The sequence below is a fragment of the Typha latifolia genome, chromosome 3, assembly GCF_019914945.1.
Source record: "Typha latifolia isolate L0001 chromosome 3, TyphaL0001v2, whole genome shotgun sequence".
NCBI lineage: Eukaryota > Viridiplantae > Streptophyta > Magnoliopsida > Poales > Typhaceae > Typha > Typha latifolia.
Genome location: NC_133088.1, coordinates 2,993,552 through 3,020,861, shown reverse-complemented (window position 1 = coordinate 3,020,861; position 27,310 = coordinate 2,993,552). Strand labels below are relative to the sequence as shown.

The 27,310-nt window shown below is 37.2% G+C and overlaps 5 protein-coding genes across 15 annotated transcripts; 2 read left to right on the top strand and 3 right to left on the bottom strand.

Annotated features, from left to right (window-relative positions):
- Window positions 1-10: 10 nt before the first annotated feature.
- Window positions 11-6,425, top strand: LOC140784891 (chlorophyll(ide) b reductase NOL, chloroplastic). Of its 6 annotated transcripts, none has more exons than XM_073132493.1 (14): window positions 11-305; window positions 621-689; window positions 875-936; window positions 1,023-1,109; window positions 1,719-1,786; window positions 1,886-1,934; window positions 2,031-2,116; window positions 2,452-2,509; window positions 3,452-3,502; window positions 3,642-3,692; window positions 3,782-3,823; window positions 4,656-4,766; window positions 4,888-4,958; window positions 6,134-6,425. In XM_073132493.1, exons 1-13 carry the CDS (start codon window positions 47-49, stop codon window positions 4,933-4,935), a joined length of 1,041 nt encoding a protein of 346 aa, XP_072988594.1. In that variant the 5' UTR covers window positions 11-46; the 3' UTR covers window positions 4,936-4,958; window positions 6,134-6,425. The 6 variants fall into 6 exon arrangements, with proteins under 6 accessions (XP_072988594.1, XP_072988591.1, XP_072988593.1 ...); XM_073132490.1 differs by having other exon boundaries at window positions 4,656-4,788; window positions 6,134-6,274; XM_073132492.1 differs by lacking the exon at window positions 6,134-6,425 and adding an exon at window positions 5,057-5,287.
- Window positions 6,426-7,672: 1,247 nt separating this feature from the next.
- LOC140784890 (probable inactive leucine-rich repeat receptor-like protein kinase At3g03770) lies at window positions 7,673-12,892 on the top strand. The gene is made up of 8 exons (XM_073132488.1): window positions 7,673-7,956; window positions 8,072-9,442; window positions 9,817-9,950; window positions 10,456-10,696; window positions 10,799-11,007; window positions 11,112-11,158; window positions 12,048-12,159; window positions 12,352-12,892. Exons 2-8 carry the CDS (start codon window positions 8,107-8,109, stop codon window positions 12,625-12,627), a joined length of 2,355 nt encoding a protein of 784 aa, XP_072988589.1. The 5' UTR covers window positions 7,673-7,956; window positions 8,072-8,106; the 3' UTR covers window positions 12,628-12,892.
- A 1,253-nt stretch (window positions 12,893-14,145) lies between these two features.
- Window positions 14,146-17,991, bottom strand: LOC140783850 (ubiquitin-conjugating enzyme E2 2-like). The gene is made up of 5 exons (XM_073130933.1): window positions 17,681-17,991; window positions 17,563-17,588; window positions 17,066-17,155; window positions 16,827-16,915; window positions 14,146-14,598 (listed from the first exon to the last, which is right to left on the bottom strand). Exons 1-5 carry the CDS (start codon window positions 17,803-17,805, stop codon window positions 14,470-14,472), a joined length of 459 nt encoding a protein of 152 aa, XP_072987034.1. The 5' UTR covers window positions 17,806-17,991; the 3' UTR covers window positions 14,146-14,469.
- Window positions 17,992-18,893: 902 nt separating this feature from the next.
- Window positions 18,894-21,935, bottom strand: LOC140783849 (histone-lysine N-methyltransferase SUVR3). Of its 6 annotated transcripts, none has more exons than XM_073130931.1 (4): window positions 21,236-21,935; window positions 19,773-20,294; window positions 19,476-19,583; window positions 18,894-19,365 (listed from the first exon to the last, which is right to left on the bottom strand). In XM_073130931.1, the coding sequence occupies exons 1-2, from the start codon at window positions 21,885-21,887 to the stop codon at window positions 19,906-19,908; spliced, it is 1,041 nt and encodes a 346-aa protein (XP_072987032.1). In that variant the 5' UTR covers window positions 21,888-21,935; the 3' UTR covers window positions 18,894-19,365; window positions 19,476-19,583; window positions 19,773-19,905. The 6 variants fall into 6 exon arrangements, with proteins under 6 accessions (XP_072987032.1, XP_072987030.1, XP_072987031.1 ...); XM_073130929.1 differs by having other exon boundaries at window positions 18,894-19,355; XM_073130930.1 differs by having other exon boundaries at window positions 18,894-19,355; window positions 19,476-19,574.
- Window positions 21,936-22,475: 540 nt separating this feature from the next.
- LOC140785370 (uncharacterized) lies at window positions 22,476-26,525 on the bottom strand. The gene is made up of 4 exons (XM_073133255.1): window positions 25,904-26,525; window positions 25,203-25,398; window positions 23,759-23,890; window positions 22,476-22,859 (listed from the first exon to the last, which is right to left on the bottom strand). The coding sequence occupies exons 1-4, from the start codon at window positions 26,221-26,223 to the stop codon at window positions 22,737-22,739; spliced, it is 771 nt and encodes a 256-aa protein (XP_072989356.1). The 5' UTR covers window positions 26,224-26,525; the 3' UTR covers window positions 22,476-22,736.
- Between the last annotated feature and the right edge of the window lie 785 nt (window positions 26,526-27,310).

The following is a 27,310-nucleotide window of genomic DNA, read 5'->3' as shown; positions in this document are numbered from 1 at the left end:
ATGTATTCTATTATCATAATCCACACACTCTGGTGGCCACGCTTCCATGGCGTCCCTATCCCTTCCCGCCATCTCCCTCCCCACCTCCGGCCGCCACGGTGCCCTTGCGGCCATCCGAACCGGTAGGACTAATCCGACCACAGGTACGTGTACTGGGGCGAGGCGCCTCGGCTGTTTGGTCGTCTTCTCCGGCCGGAATCTAGGGCACCCGTACCGGAATCCAAATGGAATCAGGGCGGAATCTATCGACAAGAGAGAACCCATGGTCCCCCCTTATAATGTTTTGATTACCGGCTCCACTAAAGGTCGTCAAACTCTTTCCAGTTACTGCATTTAGTACTTTTTGTTATGTTTTGGTACGCAGTGTTCTTCTTCCTGAGCAGGTTCTGGTGCAGCTAATGTGAATATTAGCAGTAAATTTTATCTTTCGAGCTTGTCATAAGGTGTAACTTTTTATGATCTCGTAGACTTGAACAGTTTTTACTATTTCTCGTCGAGAAGTGAAAAATAGAAAGTGTGTCCTTGTGATTAATAGATTATGCACAACAAAGAAGGAGAAGATTGGCAGATTTCTGTTTGAGTTGCTTCTATTTAATGCTCTGATCTCTATTTACACACAGGTATTGGATATGCACTTGCTAAGGAATTTCTGAAGGCAGGTGACAATGTTGTAATCTGCTCAAGATCAGGTTTGTCTGTAGCTAAGTTTCAATTGTCATTTATTAATTATCTAGTATGATTCATGATTATATTGGCTTATACCATATAGTAAAGAAGGCTCCAGATATTATCACTATTAGCAAGGAGATTGTAGAAAAAATTGTTCCCATAATGCCAGTAAAAGTTTCATTGACAATTGTTTTGTCTTGTGCAGCTGAGCGTGTAGATTCAGCGGTCAAGAGCTTGAGAAAGGAATTTGGAGAGCACCATGTGTGGGTATCTACTATATAGCTGCTTTTGTTTCTTTCTTTTTAACTCACTTGAAGTTTATATTCTTAAGTTATTATTTCCAATTGCTGCAGGGAACTACCTGTGATGTTAGAGAAGGAAAGGATGTCAAGGCACTAGTTAATTTTGCACGGGATAAGCTGAAATACATTGATATATGGGTACTTAATGTTCAAACTGGTTCTTTTGGTGCTATTCTATTTATAATCAGCAGACTTTCTATAACTTTTCTGCAAGAATGCACTAGTTTGGCTTAGACACCTTCTTTCCCTGCAGTCTCCCTTCCAATAAAGTAATCGTGTGTTGCATTCAGATAAATGGCTGGAGCATTTTTCATGCTAAGAACGATCGCCAACTTCTTGAATTATTAAGTTCCAATCTCATTAAGTATTTGGTCATATTAGCATGTGCAAACTTAGCAAATTAGACAAGTCTGATGATGTGTTACTAGTATGACAATGATTAAATGTTGGAGACATGAAAGGTGGTAAGTTCAGTACCCATATCCTTCTTCTTTCTCAAACTGACTAAATTTGGTTTCGGGTCATTCATTTTCAGTATAAGCTAATTGCAGTCACAATATAGAACTCAAATGTAGTAGGCTTGAGAATGGTTCCTTGAACTCTTGCTCATGGTCCTTGATGAACCATGCAAGTGGCACTATTTGTTTCATTTGCCTTGCTGAATGATTAGACATTTAAATTAGAATTCTGGTAGAAGAGCATTCTTTTTCCCCATGCATTACATGTTTACTTTGATAAATGGCACAGATCAACAATGCTGGATCAAATGCATACAGTTATAAACCATTGGTAGAAAGTTCAGATGAAGATCTCATGTAAGATTTTGTTGGTATAATCAGATATCTGTTCAGTTCCTCCTGTTAGTCGCCACAGCATTATTGGTCATTAACTGATCCATTTGCTATTGTTTTCAGGGAAGTCGTTACCACAAACACTCTTGGTCTGATGATATGTTGCCGTGAGGTAATGGTATCGTATAACTTGTAATGTTGTACTAGAGGAGGATACTAACATAATTTCTATTTTGTTTGACTTTTGATATCTCTATCGACATTGTAGGCAATAAATATGATGCTAAACCAGCCCCGAGGTGGTCACGTATTTAATATTGATGGAGCTGGTTCTGATGGAAGGCCAACCCCTAGGTTTGATTCATTTTTTGAAACACCTTATTAGTTTATACCTTATTATCATCTAATGTTCATTAAGTTGGAATCAAACTTCATTTATCTTGTAGATTTGCATATGAACCTCCTTATCTTGTTATGCTTTTAATTCCTTGTTCAGCCACTATGTCAATTGCTTGTTTATCAATGGCCTGAGATATTGTATGTTTCTCTGAATTCAGTATATGAATTCTCAATTACCAAGTTACATGAAGATAAGAATGTGCCTCTTACTTGTCTATTGAAGAGCCATGAATTCTAGGGTTAGCTTTTCAAAGGCATTAATTGGATTGTGATACATGATCCATCTGCAGATTTGCTGCATATGGTGCAACCAAGCGCAGTGTCGTGCACCTTACCAAATCTCTACAGGTAAACATCATACTCATAAAAGATGGAACATATCACTGAATATCTGCTCATTAGTTGCTTTTGAATTTGTTCATACTCAAAATATAAATTTCAAAGCGCAAAATAACTTATCATAGAATTTAGGTAGTTTAGGTCCTGGCTTATTTTCTATTTGATAGAACCATTGTTGGAATCCTGAATGCTCCTGGATCCCGAGAGACTGTATTAATACCTTCAGTTGTAAATGTATAGAGATGCACTTGAGGTATCATGGTGCATCATTAGAAACACTGTGAATTTTTTGCTTCCATTCGTCTCTTATATTTTTTTGTTTAAAATAATCTTATATTCTGAATGAAGGTTCAACTCTTCAAATTGAGAAGTATTCAGCTGTTTTGACGCTTGAGTGTTCATTGGATATTGATAACCATGATAACTTGATTAGGATGTTGAAAGCGATATGAAAGCTGAGTTACTTTAACCTGCATTTGTTATCATGTTGGATCATCATTGTCAGGATCAGAGATATAATTACCAAGTCTTAAAGTTTAACTTAAACTTGCGTTCAACGTACAGTCATTATGTCTATGTGTACCTTGGTGCCAACATTCTGAGCAAAATGTTGTTCTCTCTTGCTTTCTCAGCATGTGAATGTTAAAACAAATCGTGACATGTCCCTTGGGATCTGTAATTGGAATCATTCTGCACATTCTGTTAGTACAGAAAAAAGCCTCAAAATGGTTTCACAGATCTAAAGGATTTGGTTGTGAGGAGTCATTTTGAAACTTTTGAAGAATAACATACTTTCTAAGGTGTACGAAAATAATAATTTTGTTTCTTAGATGTGTTCTTTGTAATCCACATCTGTGTCTTTTGGGTCTCAATTGCAAGAACATCTGTTTTCATGTCATTTTGGTGCTTACTAAGAGAGACAGAACAGCAATTGATGCATTTAAATTCCAGGCAGAACTGCAGATGAATGAATTAAAGAATGTCATGGTGCACAACTTATCGGTAATTGCACTTATCCTATCAATTGCTTAGATTTTTGTTCTAGTACATAGAGTTGCCAGAATTCACATGTATTAATTGATGATGAGATCAAATATCTTGTCAACCATAATTATTTTCATCAAAAGTCGTCCTTTTGCAGCCAGGCATGGTTACTACTGATCTTCTAATGTCTGGGGCCAACACAAAACAAGTAAAACATCAATCACTCTTATTTATTTTGCCATTTTGTTTGTCAGAAAATAGTGTTTGACAATGGTAAACATATTGTTGAATATACAGGCCAAATTTTTCATTAATATCTTAGCAGAACCGCCTGATGTGGTAAGTACTTCAATATCCTGTCTTCACAAATAACATCTTACTTATTTTGGTTAATCTCAAGAATGCACCAGTAACAAAGGCACTAATGGATCTACAATTCTATGGACACTTTTTTGAAATTACTACAAGAAGTTACACTGCTTATGGTTTTGATTAAACTTGTGCCTTTGGGAATAAATTCTCATGAGATGGGATTTTAATGGGCTAATGTAGCTTTAGTTGTTGGGCCCTCAGGCTTTGTTTGGTTTGAGGCTAAGCCCCAAACTCGATTAGTTAGCCTCATTTTTTAGTTTTAATTTTTTTAAAAGTAAACTTAATTAGATATGAAAAAAAATAAAAATATGTTTAGTTATTGAATCAGTTTAGGAGTCCTTGGACCAGTTTAAGAGTCCCTAAACTAATCCAGGGGATTTTCTAAACTTAAAGATAACGAGACTTTAAAGTCTCATAATCTTCTCCTAATTAGCATCATATCATCTTTAGCCTGGATTTGGACCAATGTGAAGCAATTTACCTAGTTGAAGATAATAAAAAGTGGTCTTGCTTTTAAAATATCTCATTATGTTGTCTAGCTTTATTAACCATCAACTGCTATTTTAGTTTTTTTTTTATAATTTCGGGAGAAATCAACTGCTGTTTTAGTTGGGATGTGCATTATGGTATCCTTTTGATTCTCTGTTTTGTCGACTGGTGAACTTGAATCCTCATGCATTTCGACCTTGAAGGACATTACTTCAATTATGTATCTATCATCCCTGGGAATTTACTCATGACTGGCTGATTTAGGTAGTTGGACAACTAGATATGCTTATATTCTTGCTATTTTGTATAGGTCGCAGAGTACCTTGTTCCTTGTGTCAGGTCGGTTCCCAGCAGCCAATCCATGAAGCCGACCTATATTCGATTCCTCACTGGCTTGAAAGCTTACTCCCAAATTTTTTCAGTTGGGAACCTCCATCTCTCTAGTACTTCTAAAGTTCTAATCAGTCTTCTATTATTAACTCTTTAATATGCCCCAGCAATGACTTATCTAATAGTCCTTTTTTTTTTATTCTCGCATCCAGAGACTTGCTTTTGGCGCGCGAAGAAACCGATACCTAATTGAAGATTGAAGGGCTCTAACTTCTAAATCCATGTGAGTCTATAATTTTCTCAAATTTGTGATGCATTCTTTGTTCAGAGAGTAGTCATCATGCACTCGCTTACTAGTTTTTCCTCAACATGGGTGTTCAGTTGGACCCCTACTCTATCATAGGACAAAAGCATGTGATCTGCACATTTCAGTGATTCTTTCGTTAGACAACGAAATAGGTCGTCTCTAGAGCTATGCTTAGAAGTTTAGAATGGAATGATGTATATTATGAGAGTTCTTTATCGACAACATTGTTGAGGCATCTTTGTATTATATTGATGGTGAGAAATGTACGATTCTATCTCTTTGCTATAATATTTGCCACTTGATTATTTCATGGGTCTTTTGCAAGTCTTATGCTTCCAAACACTTGTAGACACTAAACAAAATAGTGAACATGCTTTGTGTGTCGAACCTGTAGCATATTAAAATCATTGATGCCAAGTTACAGAATATTTCATGTAAACTAAGTTGTGCAATTAATCTGTTTGATAAGATGCCTAGAGAATAGAGATGTTTTGATGATGACGGGAATTCGTAACCTCTAGTAGACAGCGAGAATCTTCCTCCGTGAATAAGTCATCTGACGATTTGACTGCTGAAAGTAACTGGGAAGACCAATTTGCATCATAAAATGCTACCAAAATCTTGTCCCTTTTTGTTCCAAAATAATTGAGATGTGATTTTAGTTGTTCCTCCTTACCAACAAGGGTACTGCTACGTCATGAGGATTAAGAAGGAAAATATAATTTGAGAAAATTATATATCACTAAGGTGGTACTCTGGTGAAAAAGTCATTAATGCTATAGAGTGTTTATAATCTGGGTTCAGTTTTGGGAAAATGAAGTAGGACGCATTGGGTCATTATGAGATAAATGGAGTCCATTTGGATATTCTACGTAGAAATAATTAGCCCCATTATTAGTTTGGGGTGTAAATGAGTTGACAGCCTAAGACTGAATGAAGCTTATTTTTTAACCTAACTCAAGCTGAGCTAGACACATAGCTTTAATACTTATGCTAATGACTATCAATATACTTATATACATAATATTAATAAATAATTTTTTTAATTTAAGTTGAGCGTCAGCTCGAGCCCGAGTTTATTTTGAGTCAATATGCTCTAATTATTATATATAATGAGAGAAATACTGACTCAATTCCAAACATTCCCCAAGGGAACTTGAACTATGTGCGCCGTGAGTAGTGGTCCCGCGCCAACTGTCACACGGGAGAACAAGGCTCCTTTCTTTTCAGGTAGATGCAAACGTGGCGGCCAGCTAGTGCAGACCTACCAAGTAGCGTACTCTATCCCACCCATCAGATCAGGAATCTCATCATCTTTTCCTGTAGATTCTCATCGTCACAACACGGAGGTTAGTGAGCTCCTGGGCCTTCTCTTTGCTGCATATTAGTACTTTATTTATTATGAACACCGACTAGGTGTCGGATTACCTTCAATATGGTTAACCTTTCTACTTTCTACTACTGCAGTGTACTTCTAAATTACAATTTGGTTTTCTAGCTGGTATTTTAACTTACCCACGTCAAATTATAATTGTGTTAGTAAGCCATTAATGAGGATGTAAGAAGAATTAATTATCTTTACGTAAATACTGTCGGACCTAAAAATAATTAGAGTAGTTTAGTTAATAATTTACTTGCGATGGGAAATGTTATGGCACTGTTTGGGATTTTGGGTAGTCTAGAGAATTTGTATAAAGATAGCGGCAGCCTCTGATGGTTATGTTATTAGTGCATAAGTGGGTCCAAGACTCAGAAAATGACACAAAATTCAGAGTCATATTGAATTTATTTAATTAGAAAAGATTACACCCGTTTGAGTGGAGTTTTATTTTACCCCAAAAATGTTGTAATTCATTTTAATACTAGAATAATGCGATACTCTAAAATAGATCTCTAATAATTGAAATATTTTAGAGTTTTCTTTTAGTTAATCTAATAGAGATTTGAAAGCTCTATGCTGCGGTTATCGTATTCGTACCGGGGTTGACAGGATAGTACGCGTCTTCTTTCGACTCGTAGATTTAGAACTGTCCAGTCCATAACACATCTCCCACCGTCAGAAGAATAGGTTCCAAAGATCGGACGGTCGTGCGTCTCCAGTTCACATTAAACAACAGTTAATAGGAATTCCAACCATTTTAAGTATTTTAATGGGGGCATTTTCGTCAATGTGACAGAAACAAAAAGCGCGCGAAGAAAAGACGACACAGTAACACCAACCACCAACACCTTCTCCAAAATCTAGACGACAGATAGATTATTTTAACCCCAATAACTTCCAACATTAAAAAATAAAAAGAAAGCAACTTAAATAAAATATTTCATTTCGTTTGGATGGAAAAAAAAAAAGAAAGGCATTATGAGGAGTAAGTTTTACTGAAACATTGTTCACCTCTCTCTCTCTCTCTCTCTCTCTCTCTCTCTCTCTCGCGGAAGTGTCTGCTTCACAAAGTGCGAAGGAACGCAATGGCGATCACTGAGTGGGTAGAAGGGAACTAAATCAAGCCGGGTTATAGAGAAAGATGCTCTCCTTTTGCTTTCCATTAGCTTTAATGGTGGCGCAGGATAAAAAGATAAAAGGAAAAAAAAAAGAGAAAGAAAAAAGAAGAGGAAAAAAGAAAGAGAGAAACCCAACTCATCCTGACAAGTGACAATGGTATCTTCCGTCATGGTGGGGAAAAAAGAGCAGTGTGGGCTTTGTCCACTTGTCTTATTGCCCCTGTCTATTTCCAGCTCGATGCATCGAGCTCATTTGGCCATTTCCGCTTCGCTCCCACCCGTGACACAAAGGAAAAGAGAGAGAGAGAGAGAGAGAGAGAGAGAGAGACGTTTGTTTTCCGTTAACTCTGAAACCCAAGTATTTGGAGTTTGGTTTTGGATTTTGAGGTGCAGCTTTAGTCACTCGAATAGCTGTTAGTTCTTCTCTGTGGATTTGAACCCAAGAAGCGAAAGCTGCATTGCTCTGTGGAGAAAGGTATGCTACTCCCTGATCACTGCTCGAGTTGTTAAAATCATACCAAGTGAAAATATATATGGAAATAGGAAGTACCCAAGTGATAATGTTTGCTTGTTCTGTTGTAATTTTATAGAAAGGCAGGATCTTGTGAGAGTTTTAAGGAATTCAATGGACATCCGAAGCTATCCTTCTTATCTGCTCATCCTTATTCTGGTTCTGATCTCAATCCCATCTACAACCCAGCTGCAATCCTCGCAAGCATGGTCTCTACTTAGAATCCAGCATCTCTTGAACTACCCATCTGTTCTTAGTAGCTGGCATAGTTACACAGACTTCTGCTATGGTGATCAAAGTCCATCAGTGACAGTAGTTTGCTATGAGGACACTGTAACCCAACTGCATATACTTGGTGATGTGGGCTCTCCATCTCTTCCAAAGAGCTTCTCTATTGACTCCTTCTTCACTACTCTTACTAGACTTCCAGACTTAAGAGTTCTTACCTTGACCTCTCTCGGCCTATGGGGTCCCTTACCGGGGAAGATTTCTCGGTTATCGTCACTGGAAATAGTCAACATGAGCTCCAATTTCTTATATGGAAGCATTCCTCAACAAATTTCTCATCTAAGGAACCTCCAGACTCTAATTCTTGATCATAACATGTTTACTGGCAGAGTCCCGGATTGGTTGAATTCATTCCCACTCTTGGCAGTTCTGAGCTTTAAGAACAACAACTTAACTGGGCCTCTACCTGATTCTTTAGGCAGTACGAAATCTCTAAGGACACTTGTGCTCTCGTCTAATAATTTATCTGGAGATTTGCCTGATCTTAGTGGGTTGACACACCTTCAAGTACTTGATGTGGAGAACAATTCCCTTGGACCTCGATTTCCAAAATTGGCAAGGAAGGTGGCGACCATTGTGCTGAAGGGAAACAGGTTTAGTGGTGGACTTCCAGCTGAAATGAGCTCCTTTTTTTTGCTACAGTGGTTGGATGTCTCATTCAATAGATTTGTTGGTCCATTTATACCGTCACTGTTGTCTCTGCCTTCAATTCACTATCTAAGTATAGCCGGAAATAGGTTCACTGGGATGCTTTCCCAGAACATGTCGTGCAGTGAGAATCTTGAGTTTGCTGATTTGTCATTGAATCTTCTGACCGGGAGCTTGCCTAGTTGCCTGAGTGCAAATTCTAAGGAGAAGGTGGTTCTATTTTCCGCAAATTGTCTGGCCAATGCAGATTCTAGTCAGCATCCGTCATCCTATTGCCAGAACCAAGCTTTGGCTGTGGGGATACTGCCTCAGAAACAAAAGAAGAGAACAGTTGGCAAGGGGATAATTGTGGTTAGTGTTGTGGGAAGTGTTGTGGGATTTGCTCTGGTCGTTGGTCTTCTGGTCTTTCTTGGACTGAGAAGAGCAAATATGAGAAGAGCAATTCAGAGACCTCCAAGAAGATTAATAGAGCATGCTTCTAATGGGTATCCTACCAAGTTGCTGGCTGATGCAAGTATGACATCTCTCTCTCTCTCTCTCTCTCTCTCTCTCTCTCTCTCTCTCTCTCTCTCTCTTTCTTATGCCCACTTTTTAATCTAGTTACCTCTCTTCACAATTTTCAAGTGGGTGACCTTTCATGTGGAAGGATTCATATACAATTAAGCTAAAAGTAAGATAAAAAAGTTGGGTGAGAATTTGAGCTGCAAGTGTAGAGGTTGGTTTTAATGATTAACAAGTTTAGCTGCATATAGTTGCTTTATACTTCTTTTTGATGATGTGCCATTGTAACAATGTCGTGGTTACCTGTGCAAGACTAATTGTACTTAATTACAGGTTTTAACTCATTTAAAATGTTTTTGACCTCTTACTTTTCTTTTTGAAACAAAGGGTACATTACTCAGACAATGAAGCTGGGAGCACTTGGTGTTCCATCTTATCGGACATTTTCTTTAGAGGAGCTTGAAGGTGCGACAAATAACTTTGATGCATCAAGTTTCATGGGAGAAGGTTCCCATGGTCAGGTATACATTTCTTTCTTTAATACTTGCTGCAAATTGAGTTCAAACTTGCTCTCTTTTATTGTATACATTCTTGCAAACAGTTATGTTCACTTTCTCTGAAGACTATAATGAGGTACTTTGGGATGATGTCCTTAGTCAACAGCTCAACTAGTCATATCTGAGGCTCTGCTTAACTAAATTATGTTTAGTTTCTCTGAACCTACTAATCAGAAACAACACGTAGAAATTTGGTAACCAAAAAACTTATTCTATTAACATCACTATGGATATTCTCTTCAACTACCATAATATGTCATGGTGTCCTGTATATGATAAATTTGAATAGCTATCTTTTTTCTATGTGGATTGAAGATCTTCATAAACTTTCTTAACTGCATTACCTCGTCAATGGAGCACGTTATGTCCCTTCATCTGCAGCTACTTGAAGAGTCTCTGTTCCATTAATGTAAAATATTTTCAATAGTTGTTCACATGATATTAAGAAAGTACTATTCTGTACTTCCAGATGTACAGAGGCAGGCTTAACGATGGTTCCTTGGTTGCAATAAGGTGTTTGAAAGTTAAAAAGAGCCAGTCTTCCCAAAACCTCAGCCGTCATATTGAGCTGATATCAAAGCTTAGACATCGGCATTTAGCCAGTGCCCTTGGGCACTGCTTTGAATATTGCCTTGATGATTCCACAGTCAGTCGATTGTTTCTCATCTTTGAACATGTCTCAAATGGAACTTTGAGAAGCAACATTTCACGTAAGTTTCAATTTGTCATCATTTCTTTCATAAATCTTGCTTTCTCTCATAATGTCACCCAGTTCTATTTATTTTGAAGTTCTCTTACATGTGATTCTATAGAGGTAGTTCCAGGACAACGGCTTACTTGGACACAACGAATATCAGCTGCTATTGGTGTAGTAAAGGGTATCCAATTCTTGCACGGAGGTATCATACCTGGTTTATTTGCAAATAATCTGAAGATCACAAACATTCTTCTAGATCAGAACCTTGTTGCAAAAATCAGCAGCTATAATTTGCCGTTATTAGCGGAGAATACAAAAAGTGAGGTAAGATAAAGGATGATTTGTATACTTAAGTACAGGATGAGTTCAGTCTTCTATTGTAAGTTTTCATCGTTTGGTTTGACATACATTCTTGTGTATCTATGCAGGTTGGAGCTGCTGGATCTTCAAGCATATCTAAGGGATCTATTGATAGGTAAATAATATTATCTTGTTATCCCCCAAAAGTTCAGAAGTTTTTATAGGATAGATGCTTGATGATAAGATCTAGGGTCCAACACTTCATCACCTCAAGTGAGCAATCTTAAATGATTACACAGCCTAGGAGGTGAGAGGTTTCTAGGGAACTAGCAGCTTGCTTCATTCTGCTAAGCTGCAGGGGATATCCAGAGATAGCATGTTTTTCTAAATTCAAGGATGGTCGTGCCGTTTTTTGATGCTAGGTCGGCATGTTGCATGGGGTGGCCAACAACACCCCACCAAAAACCATCTTGGATGGCTTCAAAATGGCTTCTAACAGCGTTCAACAGCAATAGGAGATCTCGAGCCCTCCCACAGCGGTTGGAGAAGGCTAGGGCACCGGTTTGCCCCTTTACTCGTTGGAGAAGATGATAAAATAGATCGTGATTTACTCATGATCCACTTACCGGACCTTTATAAGTAAGATCTACTTAGGCGGGATCTAACTAATTTACACCATGGAGGCATGCCATGGCACGTGCCATGCCGACCAGTGGCCGGCACATCAATCCTCGCTGTAAATAGTTAACAAGTTTTTTGCAATTTGAAACTATGGCAATCTTACAATACATGCATTGAAATTCTTATATCAATTTTATTCATTACTTGGTGGCCCCTTGACAATCTTATAGATATTCACAAACACAAACACACACATATATTGGACATTAGGATACCTTCATTTTTTCTAGAATAATGGGGAAAACCTCATCAGCAGATTCAGAGATGAATATTACATGTGCCTTTATGGGTTAACTTTTGCCTATATAACAGCAAGAATACAAACTTAACTTTCTTATAAAATAGAATTGTCATCTGCAAGTTACAACGATGTCCCTTTGTAGGGTTAAGCATGGCGATAAAGTTGACGTTTATGATTTGGGTGTAATTCTAATGGAGATTGTATGTGGAAGGCCAGTCACGTCTCAATGTGAAGTGGAAATAGTGAAGAATCAGGTTGGATTTTTTTTTTCCTTTTACAGTTATTGTTGAGCTACTACTGGAACTTCTTGCATGTTGTAATATTTTTATGATTTAACTAACCTACTATAGCTCTATACTGGACAGTCTGAGAAGAGTTATTTAATCCCAAAAATTGGATAAGCTTATCTGATCAACAATTTCACCTTGACTTTGGCTTCGACGCAGCTAAAATCAAGCATTACAGCGGACGGTGCTGCTAGGAGGAGGAGCATTGTGGACCCAGTAGCAAGTAGGGCCTGTTGCGATGAATCATTAAAGACGGTAATGGAGATCTGCCTGCGATGTCTATCAAAGGAGCCTACTCAGAGACCTTCAGTTGAGGATGTGCTCTGGAACCTGCAGTTTGCTGCTCAGGTCCAGGATGCATGGAGGGCAGATTCTCTAAGTAGCGAAGGATCCCCTCTATCACCTTCTCAGGCTTCCAGATCGTCACTCAATTAGTTAGCATTTGGTTCTTGTCTCAATGTAATTTGTAAGGTCAAAAGATCATCATGTTGCTCCAAACTTGTACACTATCTCGATCCATTTCATCCTGTCAATGAGTTGAAGTTCATCACCGTTTGTAAGCTTAAAATACTAACCCGTAGATTATAAATCTACCAGAATACACCATGGATGTGGAATGAGGCAAAAGAGTATTGTTCTAGGGAAAAGTATCAATCATTCTGTAATGGTGCAAATGTGCAATATACCAACATGTTTAACTTGGGCATGCGTACTTTTAATTAAGGTTTATTGGCCAACATATCAAGTTCCAGGCTAACATCCTCGCTTTGCATGTTTACATGTTACCGTTACCTCCAGTACTCGTGGGTCATATTGGCCATGATGACTACTTTGGTAGAGAGAATTGAGAATTGTGCTATAAGAAGCTTAGGTTTTGAACAGAAGACACACACACACACACACACACACATATATATATATATATATATATATATATATATATAATATTATAATGCTTTAACAAATTTCAAGGAATTTTGCACTTAGTTTAACCGAAAGTTCACTTGGATGGAAATTTCACAAAAATTAAAGACATTCGCAGGTAGAATATTGCATTTATGTAATATTATTGAAACAAAATTTCATTATTTATAGGGTGTTAAAAGAAAACTTTACCAAAATTAAAGAAATTTGTATTTAGCACCCCTAAAGACATTTACATTTAGTACCCTGTATTTCTGCAATATTATTTTGAACCAAAAATTCACATAAATACAGTGTAAAATTACAAAACTAAAGACATTTACATTTATAGCCCTTTATTCTACAATGTTACTTCAACAAAAATTCACATAAATACAGGGTGTTAAATGAAAATGTTACAAAAACCAAAAACATTTATATTTAGCACCCTGTATTTCTGCAATACTATTTAAAGCAAAAAATTCACATAATACTATTTCTGCAATAGCAGTTCTGTCACTCGTCGTGCCACTAGGGAGGAAGAGGAAGATGCTTCGCGCTACCACCAGTCCTACGTCCAGGAGCATGAAAACTCGGGAAAGGACGAGCATTGAAGTTCGAGAGGGAGAGAGAAGAAAGCTTAGGGATTCCAGAAGACGAAAGCCTTATTGTTTTGGCATTTCAATGGCCATATATATACTGGTAGAAAAGAGAGCTATTAATTGTTTGAACTTTTGTACTGTGTGTTTGAATCCTTCTTACTAGCTGAGGAACCTTGCCTTCTGCACTGCAGCTTTGGCAGAGCTTGACTCTCATGCCAACCCTTGCAGTTGCTTTTCTCGTGATATGGTGAAGATGAAGACTAGCAAAGATGCCTACTAGTCGGTTGCTCTGCTGCATTTAGCAGCTGCGTCACATTGTATAGCTTAATAGGAGACTAAACTAAGCAGATAATTTGTTGTTGATAAAAGCCAGATTTAAGTCTGGCTGACTTGGTCAAGAACAATCTGCATAAATTTCAGAAATATCATATACAAAAACACAAACACCTTTTGAAGGACTGCCTATATCACCTTTGAGCAAGAGTTTTCCCTTGTTTAGGAAAGACCAATCAACTGGGGCATTGTAGGATATGAATTTATATAGGAACATTTATATGAGAATGACACTTCGATCCGATCCATACCAAGGATGACGGCGTACTAGAAACATACAAAATAAGCGGATAAAAGGGGTTCAACATGGGGATACAAGGGTGCGGGTGCACCCATGGTAAGTCATCTAGATAAGCATTCAAGAGGACTATCTACCAAGCTATATTTGGGAGTCTTATTGTTATATGCACCTCTCTGCGTAGCAGATACTGGTCACCCATTAGTCAGCTGTCCAACTCTGCTCCACTATTTCTCGAACCTTGCGGTTGTATTCACGCTTGTTCTCACTGAACATTCGAGCTGCCTCAGAATTTGCAGGAGAATTTGGGTTTGGATCACAGAGTAGAGACTGCAGATAGAGAAAAAAGAAAAGAACAAATGTTAGTTGCTAAAAAATTTGAATGCAGCGAACTAAAATATTTCACTTCACTCATTTGTACACCATCATAAGATAGAAACCTAACAAAGCAGCCAGTTTTCAGTACTGAATTAGATAGAAGCTAACTACCTGATTACCAGGCACTAACATCATCAAATAAACTACCTGTGGTTGACAAATTTATTTTATTTGACAAACTCATTTTCACTTCTCACAAACATCAGGTTTTCTAGTGCACTGATAGAGGTGAGAAACTCTAAATTCTTGCTACTTTTTCATACCTATCTAGGGAATTTGTTTTTCTTTCTCCAGGAAATATTTCATATTTACTCAGACAATTGTAGCCATAAAATCAACAGAAGATCTAACCAACACAAACATCATAGTCCATAAGAGTTTTTTTTTTTAAAATTCACTAAGAAAAGCAGAGACATGCTAACATAACATGTCCCACAATTTTATACTGTCAAGAATCAAGTATATGAGCATGTATCTAAGCCCTTGTATATAAGAAGTATACTATGGTCTGTGGATTTCCAAAGAGATATCTTACAGGTTTGCTGGCTCCTTTCTTTTCAACAAACACCTGTCATAGGAGGTGCTACACTTTTTTTTTAATCATTTTCAAGTTAAAAGTGGACCTTGCTTCTTTGGATATAGTTAATTACTCAAGAGCCCAAACATACCATCCTCAAGATGAATGATTATAGTATCTTAAAACTTTCAGAAAGAGCTATACCTAACCTCCAACATTTATCTGTGTGTGATTTGCACGTCTATGCGTGTATTACAGAAATGCTTCAGTAGACATCATGAAGATGAAGGCCATGCATAAAGCCATCCAACCTTTACCAAAATAAATGCACGGCACCGCTCGTGGTTAAGTTAATTAATCTTACACATCTAGGAATGAAGATACATAGTACTCATTTTGGTTGCCATACCTAGAGGCTAGAGCCTTCCAGTTGCAGCTCTAGGTCTTGGCTTGTTCCATTTAACAATAACCATAGTGGTAATAATAATTATTATTTTTTAAAATAAAACAAAGAGAACATTTCCACATCTTTTGTTGTATCTTCAGAGTATTACTCCTACACAAGACTTCACAAATTTGAAGAGGAAACTAGGTATGATATATTGCATTAAGTTGAAATCTTATACTTTAATCTATGATGCCCGAGTAGAAAATATCCAAAATATTTCCCATATGTAGACATAAACAATTTATACTCTAAGCCTCAATCTCTTGAAAGTGCACTAATAATGTACATCTGCATGCATGTGCATGGAGCATAGGCTTGGACCTCCTAAGCATGCATTCTTCTGCATACCAGCCAATTAGTGTGTATTCAAATGAAGGCATTTTTGACAAGCTTATTGGTTCAAGCAAAACTCGTATAAAGTTTTGGGTCTCATGACAAATACTCAATGAATGTACTAAATATGCATATTTAAAACAGATATTCCAATATGATCTGTATATATGCTTGCTAGTTGCTAGTCACAGCCAATTTCTAAATGCTTGTGTATGTCCAAATAGCATACTTCTAATTACAGAAAAAGAAAGATCAACAAAGTGGACACTAACAGTGGGCACTGTAAGCTCGGTTGATATTGTACCTACTTTATATAATAATCATTCTTTTCAATAAACTTCCAAAAATAGAAGCCAAAAGAATACAAAGGATGAGGAATTTACTAATCCAATTGTTGGCTAATCTAAATACAATGCTACATAAGGATATAAAGCTTTTGCATCCTAACTGTGACTGGAAGATTATTTGGACACTTTTGCAGGTTGGGAAAGCTCAACCTCTTTCCTCAAATCACAAGAACTCTTACACACATCAAGTCTACCAACTGTTGTTGTACATTTAGGTTTCTTATACAAAACAAAGGTCTCTTTGTTTACAAAACTAAAGCAAGTAAGGGTATAGAGCATAGAAACAACAATACTTTGTATTAAAACCTAGTTTTGAACTTCCAACATATGATTTACACAACTGATGTTTATGCATGTGCCTCTGATGAAATCTTGGTCACAATATCTACACGAAAATTATCTCTTCCTGAGTAAGGCTTACGCTCTCCAAATAAGTAGTTTGAAAATGAAAAAAAAAAAAAAAAAAAAAAGCTGTAGAAGAAGAAGAAAAAACAAAGATACCAGTCTTCTTACAACAATTACCGGAAAATAATACCTGGATAGAAGTCAGTATTGCAGCAACGTCATAGATCGGACTCCACTGATTTTGTAAAATATCCAAGCAAATGCTTCCATCTGCATAGACTGATTAAAAACAATTGCAATGAAGTCCTCATTTAGAAAAGTGCAGTCTAAATAACAAAACAGCAACGGAATTGGATTCATGCTAATATGCTTCAAGTATGGTAAAACACATTAATAACAACTTAATTCATGGGAGAAGAAGGAATTTACTATTTGGATGGAACATCCGCGAGACAAACTTGACTGTCGGCGGTTTGTTAGGATAATCCTCCGTAAACTGCAGAGTCAGTTTAAATGTGCCTGGAGAAACACCAGAGGTGTTAGTAAACAACAGGACCAAGATTTCAACAGCACGGGTACATTATTAGGTGCTGGTTCAATCTGTATACAGAATGGTTGTCTAAATAGTCCAAGAAACTAAACACTATCTCATAAAAAGATCAAGTAGACATCCATCCCCAATCCCCATTCTCAAAAATCCAAAACTACTGATCTTTGCACAGGAAACTGGAAACCTTGAGGCAAGATTGTAAAGAAATACAAGGGCTTACAAATCCCCAAATACACATCGCCAAGATAACCCTAATTCCCAAAAATGAAATCATCTTGGACCCGCAAAAGCACAAATCTTCGTGCACCTCAAATTGTCGATCTAATCAAATCTTACAACTTTTTAAGAAAGATCGGGCTGAGAGCAGCAAACTCACCACCATCCCATGGAGTATCATCGGGTCTGCAAACCAAGAAGAGGCGAATCAAAACCCAAACATTGAAGGAACCAATACTTGCTTTTCCTAGATTTCCGAAAAAGCCAAGGCGTCTTACCCAAAGATGACGGCGTTCCACAGCATGATGTTGTTCTCGTGTGGCGCGCCGCTGACCCCGGCGGGCGGATCCTGCTGCAGCCGCTTGAAATCACGCATCAAACGCTTCCTCGCCGGCGTCGACATCGCCTCCGCCACCGCGAATTAATCACGGGAGAGGGGGCTCTCTTCTCTTCTCTTCTCTTCTCTTCTCCGCCGGATTCCCCGCGATAGGAGCCAAAGAAGAAGGTTAGGAGAGAGAGAGGAAAGGACGAATTAGAGGAGCATTTCACTTTCTAGTTGATGTCATTAGTACATATTACTCGGGGAGATTAGCTAGCTAAACTAATGATGTTATAGTTTGTATAGAAATTTATCAAAACCACCTTTAGTTATGCTTTTATTATCATCCAAATCCTCTCATATAGATATTTATTAACCCTACATTTTGATTTTTATACCACAAAAATACTCTGACATTAGTTAGTTAGATCGACTGTAAATATAAAATATAAAATGATGTTAATATTTTCAAAAGCAACAAAAATTTCTATCTCATTAATAATTATTAGGTTAAAATTATCTCAGTATTCTTAGTCACTAAAAACAAAATGTAGAATGAACGAAGAGTGTGAATGATTATAAAGTTAGGATGTATAGTTTTTTTTATATAAATTTCTCTACAACAGGGGTAAAACTTGGTGACTTACATATGGGAAAATGAAAAGAATAATAGAATATTTGTATTTTGTTTCTTACCTTATGATAATTTATTAGATGTTAACATCTTACAAAACTTTAATTATAGTAGAACGTAATTTCTTTTTGTGATTAAAATAGTAGAACGTAATTTGACCATGGTTCTTCTATGTTTTTAGGCGTTGATGTGGTCTTCCTCCAACCTCTCACGAGTCACAGAGTCAAATGCTTCATATGCGTTGATCACAGAGGTAAAAGGCACACCTGGATGGATATATTCATCTTTTTTTTTTGTTAATTAAATAGACGGATATATTCTTATCCTTGCCTTTTAATTCAATTAGGTCGTTGCGTTTGACCAAGAATCCAGTGATTTGACTAAACAAAATATGCAGGCTAGAATTCAAGTATTAACTTTATCGCCTAGCTTCCGAATTAGCGACAAAGTAAATTAATTATATATATATTTTTTCGAAATAAATTATCAATCAAACTTACAAGATATAATTTACTCTAGCCCTAACAAAAATATTACATTGATCAAAAAATTTCTCGTCAGACATTTTATTAAAAGATTAAACTAAAAATATTTATATACATAAAACGATGATTAGTTCAGTATTTTACCTTAGAAAAAAATACTAATTAGTAAATTAAATCTTATTTGATAACAAATTTAAAAATTAATCTATTTCGATCAAAAACTCTCTAGCATTCGCTGCAAATTAGGCCCACCGGAGAACTAGATCAATTCCTGCGTGCTCCCGCAAGGCAACCGACCACTTTCTAGATCTTCTTTGGTAAGGTTTTTTTGGAGCGAGCAGAACAAAAGCATCTTACGAAAAGGAGCACTCACCGTCTCAGATCTACGGAGCTCTTTCCCAGAGATTTGAACAGATGGAAGTCCTCCTCCTTTCCACTTTGTTCTCCAATAAAATTTGATGCATTCTCCGCTTGTATAGCTCTGTTTTCTTTCTTTCCTTTTTCTTCACTCCCCCCTGTTTCGTTCTATTTCAATAAATAAAAGTCCAATTCTCTCGGAAAAAAAGGAATGGAATATTCATAGATGACCACTAATTATGTTTAATTAATCTTTACTTGAATGTATAAACACTAACCACATCTTTAGACTAATATCCTTGTGATGGAAACACTCAGGTTCTCCCCTGAGAAGCCGAGCTAGACTTCCCTCACTACAGTTTGATAGAATAACATTGCTTCACACCCTCCATCCAAAAAGACACAGCAAACTCAACATTATCAACTAATTAACTAACAGTGGAGAATGGAAGGCTTTCAACATTCAAATTTGAAAAAGAAAAATCAGAAGATTCAACGTATGTAAACATGGAATTTACGACTTTAGTTTCTAAAGCATTTTATGTAAGTATGTAGTTTCAAATAATCTAATATACCTGACAACCTTTTCTGTCCATAAAAGCCTTCATACCGATCTTGATAGATACCCAACTCTATCTACCAGCAGTTGCAAAGGGATGAAAAGTTTCAAAGAGTCCAAGATGGTTACTGCTAAGTTCGAATATGAATTCAAGTCTCCTCTGAAGGCAGAATGCCAGAGCAAACAGATGTTCCACAAAAACAAGGCAGACCACCTGGCCTAAGCCTAACATCACCATAACTGAAGGTAAGCTCTTCACCTTCCTCTATATTAGCACTTGCAAAGAAACAAAGTCTTGGAAGCAATGATCCAGAGCACCTGACCAAGACAGAGAGTAGATTTCCGCCGTCACATGAATGGTTGATAAAGCGAGCAGCATTTCCTACTTTTGTTGCATCAATATTCACTCTTAGGCATGCTTTGCCGGAAGGGAGATGCTCTCTCACAACCAGAAGTGCATGAGAGAATCTGCCACTAGATGCTAGTTCGTCGTACAACTTCTGCCGCCTTCTAGCTTCTTTTGTTGTCAAGAACTCACCTGTAGAAACAACAGTATTACTATTACCAATATATGGGACCAAGAGAGCGAAACTCAGGAAGCCCACAAGATTAGATATGACAAAAAAAAATCAGTCAGCCAGTCTAGCCGTCTAGGCAACTAGTCGATAATGACCTATTCCAGAGAATAATATAGCCAGAGCCCAGCTTGTAAAATTTGTGAAACTTATAGCTCATAGAAAAACAAACCCTAGGATTCAGTTATACAACAAAACAATCAGAAGCCGGGGTACCCACTCTGTTCCTTCCATGATCATCTTTGTCATTGATAAACTTGAGATAGCTAAAATTGCTATACTGTTTTGGAAGGCCTTATCTTCCCTTAATCAATAAATTTAGAATATACATTATCTTGTATTTTGCATGAAATTGAAAGAGAACCAGGGATTATCAAATGAATTAAAAGATACTGCTACTCTATCTCTCAATCTCTGCACGCTTAACCATGACAATTTTCACTAGATAAGTTAAACTCCTTTACAAAATGGAGAAATAAAATAAAAAAGTCTAAAAAAAAAAATCAACTTTTTGCTCATTGTAGGGAATATATGCTAGCAGAAGTTAAAAAATTTATTCAAACATGGCAAATAGTAGTGCAAAGCTCATCTAAGAAGAATTGGACAAATTTTAGACATCAAATGCACCCTATTATCAGATACTTTAGAATACAGCTCCAAGAAGTCACCTCCTAAGCTTAGAAAGATATGTATAAACATCAGCATAGATTTAACCTTCTGATTAATTTGTTAAGTTTGCATCAAACTAGAAGCTAGAAGCTCATGTTATCCAAATTACAAAAGTAATTAGTCATATAATGGCAAACTAAATTCTACCATTTGTCGTGAGTCATGACATTTTGTATTCCATTCCAATTATTTTAGAGAAAAGTGCTTAAAATAAAAATATCACAACAGCTGTTACCGGCATATTCACAAACAAATTGCCCTCGCCCCACAAACTGCGCTGCGTGCAGCCCCCACCCCTTCTCCCGATTCTTGACAATCCTCAACTGAACCGAAACTCCTCTCTGCGTCACCCTACTCGCACACTCCAATCCACAAGCACAATTCTTCCCGCACTCTGTAATGATCTCCAACTCCTCGCCCAAACCCAAAAAAGCCTCCTCCTTTCTACTCCAACACGGGCACCCTTCAAAATCCACCTCCGATTTCCTGAAACAAACCTTGCAATCGCATCCAGATGCGTTTTCCACAATTGGGTTCGAGAGATCAGTAGTAAGAGAAGATGGAATCGAAGTGGGTATTCCTCCTCCTACTCCTCCCCATGGCTGGGAGAGAGGAGTAGAAGAGGAACAGATAAGGGAAAAGGGAGAGTAGAGGAAGTAGGAGTAGGGTTGGGAGTCGACGGTGTTACGGAAAGGGATGGAGTGGGTCTCGAGGCCGCGGGCAGCGTCGGAGGAGCGGCGATAGGTGATTGTGGCGGTGACGCGGCGAAAGGCGTCGCAGGTGGAGGCGGCGGCGGCGAGGTCAGGTGGGGGGAGCCATGGGAAGACTAGCTCAGCCCAATGCTCGAGCTGGGAGGGGTGAGTCGTCCTCTTAGATTCGGGAAGCATGAGAGTTTGCCGAGAAACCCCTGACAGCCAATAAGCTTATATTGTTACTGGAGCTTCAGAGTCTAAATAATTTTAAAAAGAAATCTTAGTTTTCGCATATATATTCATTCAAAATTGTTTATATTTTTTCTTATTAAATATTTCATATTTAAACTCGTGGTTGATAAGATCTGAAAGAAAATCCATGCAACAAATAAGATTTTGAGTGGCTTACTTAACAATCTAATTTAGATGAGTATATGCGTGAATAAGGAACTTTAGGAGTCCGCATGCAAAAAAGATAAAAGAGGGTGTTGACTGCAAGTCTGCAATAGACTGAAATATAAACAAACTAAAATATAAGGGGTGATATGCAAAAAAAAACACCCAATTTGTATGTGCATCACACTGTTTGAATCCATTCCTCCATGCTTTCAACAATTGGCAATGAGGAGTAATAACCTACTAATAGAAAAGTCGATTAGCAAACAAGAATAATCCTCTCGCCCTCATGAACCAATGAGATTGAGCTCCAGATGGTTAATAATAGCATAGAATACTTGCATTGTAACAATAATATATGAACGTTCTTGCGTAGTGAGCCGCATAGATGTAAAAGAACATTTTATATATCTGAACAAAATGATATGTCTGAAACACATGTTCCAGATGAATTATAAACAATTTTCAGAGCCCAAAAAGGGGAAAAATTTGTCCAGAGAACAAATTGTTGGAGATAATGAAGCTTATCAGAAAATAATAGGATCAGATGCTGCCGCAGTTGCAGTTCAAATTGCCCTGCTGCTTAGCCAATTACAAATATCATTTGGTAGCAGTTTGCTATCATCTTCTAAATGGGACTAACAAGACTCATCGGCTTTGTCCATAAGTACTTTCAAGAACTCGGATTGGAGGACCATAGATTCTATGACAGCGGTCACTGAATGAACCAACTAGTCGGGAAACAACTTCCTTGAAGAACATGGAAGCCACCTGCCAGAGAAAGTCAGTATCGAGTCAGAGCCAAAAATATAAGCTTCTTAGCAAATGTGATTACAATCAAAAGTATTGAGGACCAATGGCAAACATTTACTCCTAACAAAACCATTTGAGCACTCAATATTTGCTCCTTCACTTGACTATGGGTTTTACTCAAGAATCAAATTCAAATGAAACAAGCAGTATACATGGAATAAATTTCTTCAAAGGTAACCCAGTGAAAGAGGAAAAGAAAAGGAAGACAGCTAAACAGATCAAGAAAGACATTAGCTACTCATAGGTTCCCTTGGAAGGACAAGCAGCTCTCGTCCTTCCTTAAGCCTTTCCCTGAAAATTATTTTTTCTCCCCCACACCTTCTATCTAAAGTTCAGCTTCCTCAGTAAACCTATGCTTCTTGACAAAGATATAGAAACCAAGGTGGACATCAAACAAAATCCTACTAGGTCTCCCTAGCCTAGCATCATCAACTGCAAGCTTCTCCATGCAGGAGAACAAGCAAAATAGCAAATGAATAAATAAGCTTAATTTCATGGCATAATCATGTGCAAGTGTGCAACAAAATATTGATAATAAGTTAGGACTTAAAGATGCATCAAACAACGAGTAGTGCTAACAAGGAAATCAATGCTAGCACTCAGAAAAATACTGAACCTGCACTGGATAATTTAATGCTGTCATACAAAAAATATTAAAAGAGGAAAAGAACAAAGGAAAACCAAAACAGGTAAAACATGAATAGCCAATCATCACCACTGCAATCTCCTTAAGTAAATCTAACAATAATTGACAAATCTAACTCACCTTTCACTGAGGAAATAAAGATTTCCAAGCATACCTGTTCAAATGTGTGCCAAAAGAAGAGCACAGAAAAAAGAAAGGAAACCAATTGTACCTGGCGATATAGTGGTGACTGGAATTTGAAGTCCACAAAGAAATAAAGGTCACAAGTTCCAGGAACAGGACCAGGATTAAACTCCCAAATGTTAATCAAATGGTCAAAAAGGCCACTTTGTGATGCAGTTGTCTGTAAACCAATACAAAATCATGCCCATTGATTAGTTCCAGCATATTTAACAACAATCTCACGATAAAAATTATACAAGCAATGAAGCAAGGGAGAAGAAAATCAAGTATAAGTGTATAACTTAATCATAAATAAAAGGGGAAAAGGAAAAGTCAGAAATCCTAGATGGTTGATATTCAGATGTAGACCAAGGAGAAAATTATCTTCAGCATGGGCATAATTATTCATGCAATGTATGTGATGTACATGGTGCATTCTTTAACATGAATACTCAAGTAATTCAACTTCTGGAGCCTCATTCCAGATAAATAGACAATAACGTTAAATTACCGCATACTTGCAGGACCATCTAGCAGTGAAGAAAATAAAATTCTGAACAGTTACTTCTACAACTTCATAATGTAAATGAACTTGCCTCACATGAGAGAAGGAATGCAACAAAAGAAAACAGCGCAATGAACAACTACATGATGGTGTCATGCAAGAATGTGATATTTGATTAATTATACAAATGAGTTCACAGGAAGAAAAGCTGTCAGTCCCGACCTTCATATACCAAAATTGCATGCTTGAATTGGCTAATCTCAATAGTTAGGACACCACCAAATAGCATTATAAAGATAACTGAATATATACTCTGCTAATTAATGCGTTTGGCAATTTAATTATGGCACTTCAACCATGTTTTTGAGAATATAGTGGGCACACTACTGCAGGTGAGGTGACCTCCACAGGTAGATGTATCATGGCAATGGCTCTCACTGCTGAAGTAAAACAACATTCGCTAGACTCACTGTCAACCAAAGCTCAATCCAATAAAAATTGTAAAATATAACCTCAGTATCATCAACTCATAGAAGTCCTCTAATAATCGAAACATGTGAAAATGGGCAAACGAACCAAGATTATGATGAACTAGAGTAATCAGTTAACAATCATAAGAAAAGAACTTCTAGAGTAGAGTCAGTTAGATTTCTAAAAAAAATTGAGTAAAATTTTGGGTTGAAAGAATAGATAATTCACTAATGCATAAGGGTTTGGCAGTGTCAATCAAACAAAAACTTTACCAAATACTTTGTAACTTGGTGTTAACATATGCCTAAAACCTGCACAGATATTGGTCACTGCTTCAGAACATGATTCCTAGAGTGACCAATTCCTCTTGAGCATCTTATTTTGTATCAAAGAAATACTTATAACAAAGTTCCTGCAGTTAAATCATTTTATTTTGGAACTGTGGAAGCTGAAAAATTTATTGGAGTTCACCAGCTTATTATTAAAGAGAATGTAAAGAACCGTCTATGAGAATCACCTTTATATACTTTGGTTTCTCCATCTCAACATGAGAGACATAACTTTCAACAAGGAACTTGAAACCAATCTCCAGCTCAGCATCAATCGATCCATCACTATTGCGCCTAATTACCCTGGAGCGTTGGCACCATGGCACAAAATCCTCATATAGATCAACAGCTGCAACAACTGTAAAAAGTTGTTCTGGGGAGTACCTGGTTATTGCAGCACCCTTTAGCATTCTAGAGCACAATATGTAACTAAGAAATATTCATCCCCAATTTTTACTGTTGTCAGAATAAAAGAGGTAAAAGTAATATATCACATTCAACAATGAAAAAAAAATAATAATAATAATAATATAATTAAACATAAAGGTAATCAGTATCTCTGAAAATGTTCAATATTTCCTAGCACTGTAAGTTAATGCAAACTGTACAAAACTAAAATAGCTATGTTAAATCAGAAAACAAGTTTTGCTATCAATATGTTTAGAGCCTTAAATCAACAATCGTTACAAAGTCTAAGTTTCAAGTCAACAAGATAACAAAGCTCTATATACTCCTACAGATGAACATGGAAGCAGAATAATCACATACCGCTCCAACTTGCAATGAAGATTACAGAGGCATAAAGAAGTTAAAGCCATAAGAACTGAAACAAGAAGGTTACTGAAAAGCTAAATTCAAGGAGATATAGATAGATGTACATCTAACATACCCCATCACACGCCTCTCCTCATAAGTCTTTGAAAGAACACTTCCCTCGTCTCCATCCCCACACCCAAGAAACCACCTGGCTTGAGTGTTCCTTGGTGAACTCCTAACCGGCGCCTCCTCCTTAGTGGCATGTTGGCGGACGCCCGGATTGCCAATGCGCGAGAGGGTACTCAAGCATCGGGTCTGAGAGAAGAAGCCCCACCTCCGATTGCTCTCCCTCCACCTCCCCAAAGATCCGAACCCACTCCTGAGATCCAAAGAGCGATTTCTACCGAACAAAAACCTAACGAAGGCCTTGGATGACGACGGAATCAGCGTCATTGTGGTAAAAATCGAATCCCCGGCATAAAAAACCCGCAGCTCTTCGGCTCGATAGATTTCGAAACCCTAACTAGAATCCAATAAAATTTTCAAATTTCTTCAATTGCTGAGAATTTCTGAAGGAAAACAAGCGTTTCAAGGGGGTTTCGGATGAAGCTTCTGCGATCTTCTCGTAATATTTTGGGATCCGGGATAAAGAGGGAGGAGAAGCGAGGAAAATTAGAAGAGGGAGCCGTGACGCCTCCAACCCTCGCGCGTTCGCGGCACCGGTTCGGAGACTAGGATAGAAAATCCACGTGTACTTTTATATGAACCGAAACCAGCGATTGAATAGAGAGTTTACCATACGAGTCCGGTATATTTTTTGGGATAATTACACATACACCCTAACTATTGACCAATTTATATATTAGACTCCTCCTTTATTTATTTACTTTTTTAAAAAATATTAATCTAAAAATAGTGCAAAAATACTTTTAGGTATCGAATAAGATACCCGAAATATTCCTATACAAAGATAAATTTGGCGATGAGGACTAAAACTACACCGAGAAAAAGGTGTGAGACTTCTCTAGGTTTACTAATCGATCTAAAATAATTGGAGACATAGTAATATGTAGAGCTCTTTTAACTATGTAAAATATCTAAAATACCTTTTTCATGAGATATTTTCGTTATTAATTTTAGGGCCTCTAGAAATTATTTCACTTTTATTTTAAATGAAAAAATTTAGAAAAAAAAACAAATTGAGGATTAGATGATTTCATTTAAAAAAATTATATTGTAAAACCGTACGGTTTAAAGAGTCCGACTAAATTTTTGCCGGATAATTAGATACAACTTGAAGGTTGTAGACCGGTAATTTTTATATTTCTTATTAAAATAAAATAGTTTTATTACGAATAAGCTTGATCTGATTTGTAGCGATTGAGATTTAGGTTTGAACATGATTTGGGATCTGTGGATGGAGGCACAGATTCCTAAGTGAGATATGGTGGTGGTAGGCCGACAATGATAGAGTGGCACTGGTAGGGATAATGGTGGTAGTGGCTTGTGGATGCGGATGCAATAAATGGTTGAAAGGTTT

Coding starts and splice junctions, on each gene's coding strand:
- LOC140784891 (XM_073132490.1), top strand. CDS start 47: ATGGCGTCCCTATCCCTTCCCGCCATCTCCCTCCCCACCTCCGGCCGC. Junction 1,787..1,885: donor AGTTCAGATGAAGATCTCAT/GTAAGATTTTGT, acceptor TATTGTTTTCAG/GGAAGTCGTTACCACAAACA. Junction 4,789..4,887: donor TGGGAACCTCCATCTCTCTA/GTACTTCTAAAG, acceptor TCTCGCATCCAG/AGACTTGCTTTTGGCGCGCG.
- LOC140784890 (XM_073132488.1), top strand. CDS start 8,107: ATGGACATCCGAAGCTATCCTTCTTATCTGCTCATCCTTATTCTGGTT. Junction 9,443..9,816: donor CAAGTTGCTGGCTGATGCAA/GTATGACATCTC, acceptor TTTGAAACAAAG/GGTACATTACTCAGACAATG. Junction 11,159..12,047: donor TCTAAGGGATCTATTGATAG/GTAAATAATATT, acceptor GTCCCTTTGTAG/GGTTAAGCATGGCGATAAAG.
- LOC140783850 (XM_073130933.1), bottom strand. CDS start 17,805: ATGTCGACGCCGGCGAGGAAGCGTTTGATGCGTGATTTCAAGCGGCTG. Junction 17,589..17,680: donor TGGAACGCCGTCATCTTTGG/GTAAGACGCCTT, acceptor CTTGGTTTGCAG/ACCCGATGATACTCCATGGG. Junction 17,156..17,562: donor TGATACTCCATGGGATGGTG/GTGAGTTTGCTG, acceptor GTGTTTCTCCAG/GCACATTTAAACTGACTCTG.
- LOC140783849 (XM_073130927.1), bottom strand. CDS start 21,887: ATGCTTCCCGAATCTAAGAGGACGACTCACCCCTCCCAGCTCGAGCAT. Junction 20,295..21,235: donor ATTTGTTTGTGAATATGCCG/GTAACAGCTGTT, acceptor TTGTTTCTACAG/GTGAGTTCTTGACAACAAAA.
- LOC140785370 (XM_073133255.1), bottom strand. CDS start 26,223: ATGACGCTGATTCCGTCGTCATCCAAGGCCTTCGTTAGGTTTTTGTTC. Junction 25,399..25,903: donor GAGGAGAGGCGTGTGATGGG/GTATGTTAGATG, acceptor TGCAATAACCAG/GTACTCCCCAGAACAACTTT. Junction 23,891..25,202: donor AGAAACCAAAGTATATAAAG/GTGATTCTCATA, acceptor ATTGGTTTACAG/ACAACTGCATCACAAAGTGG.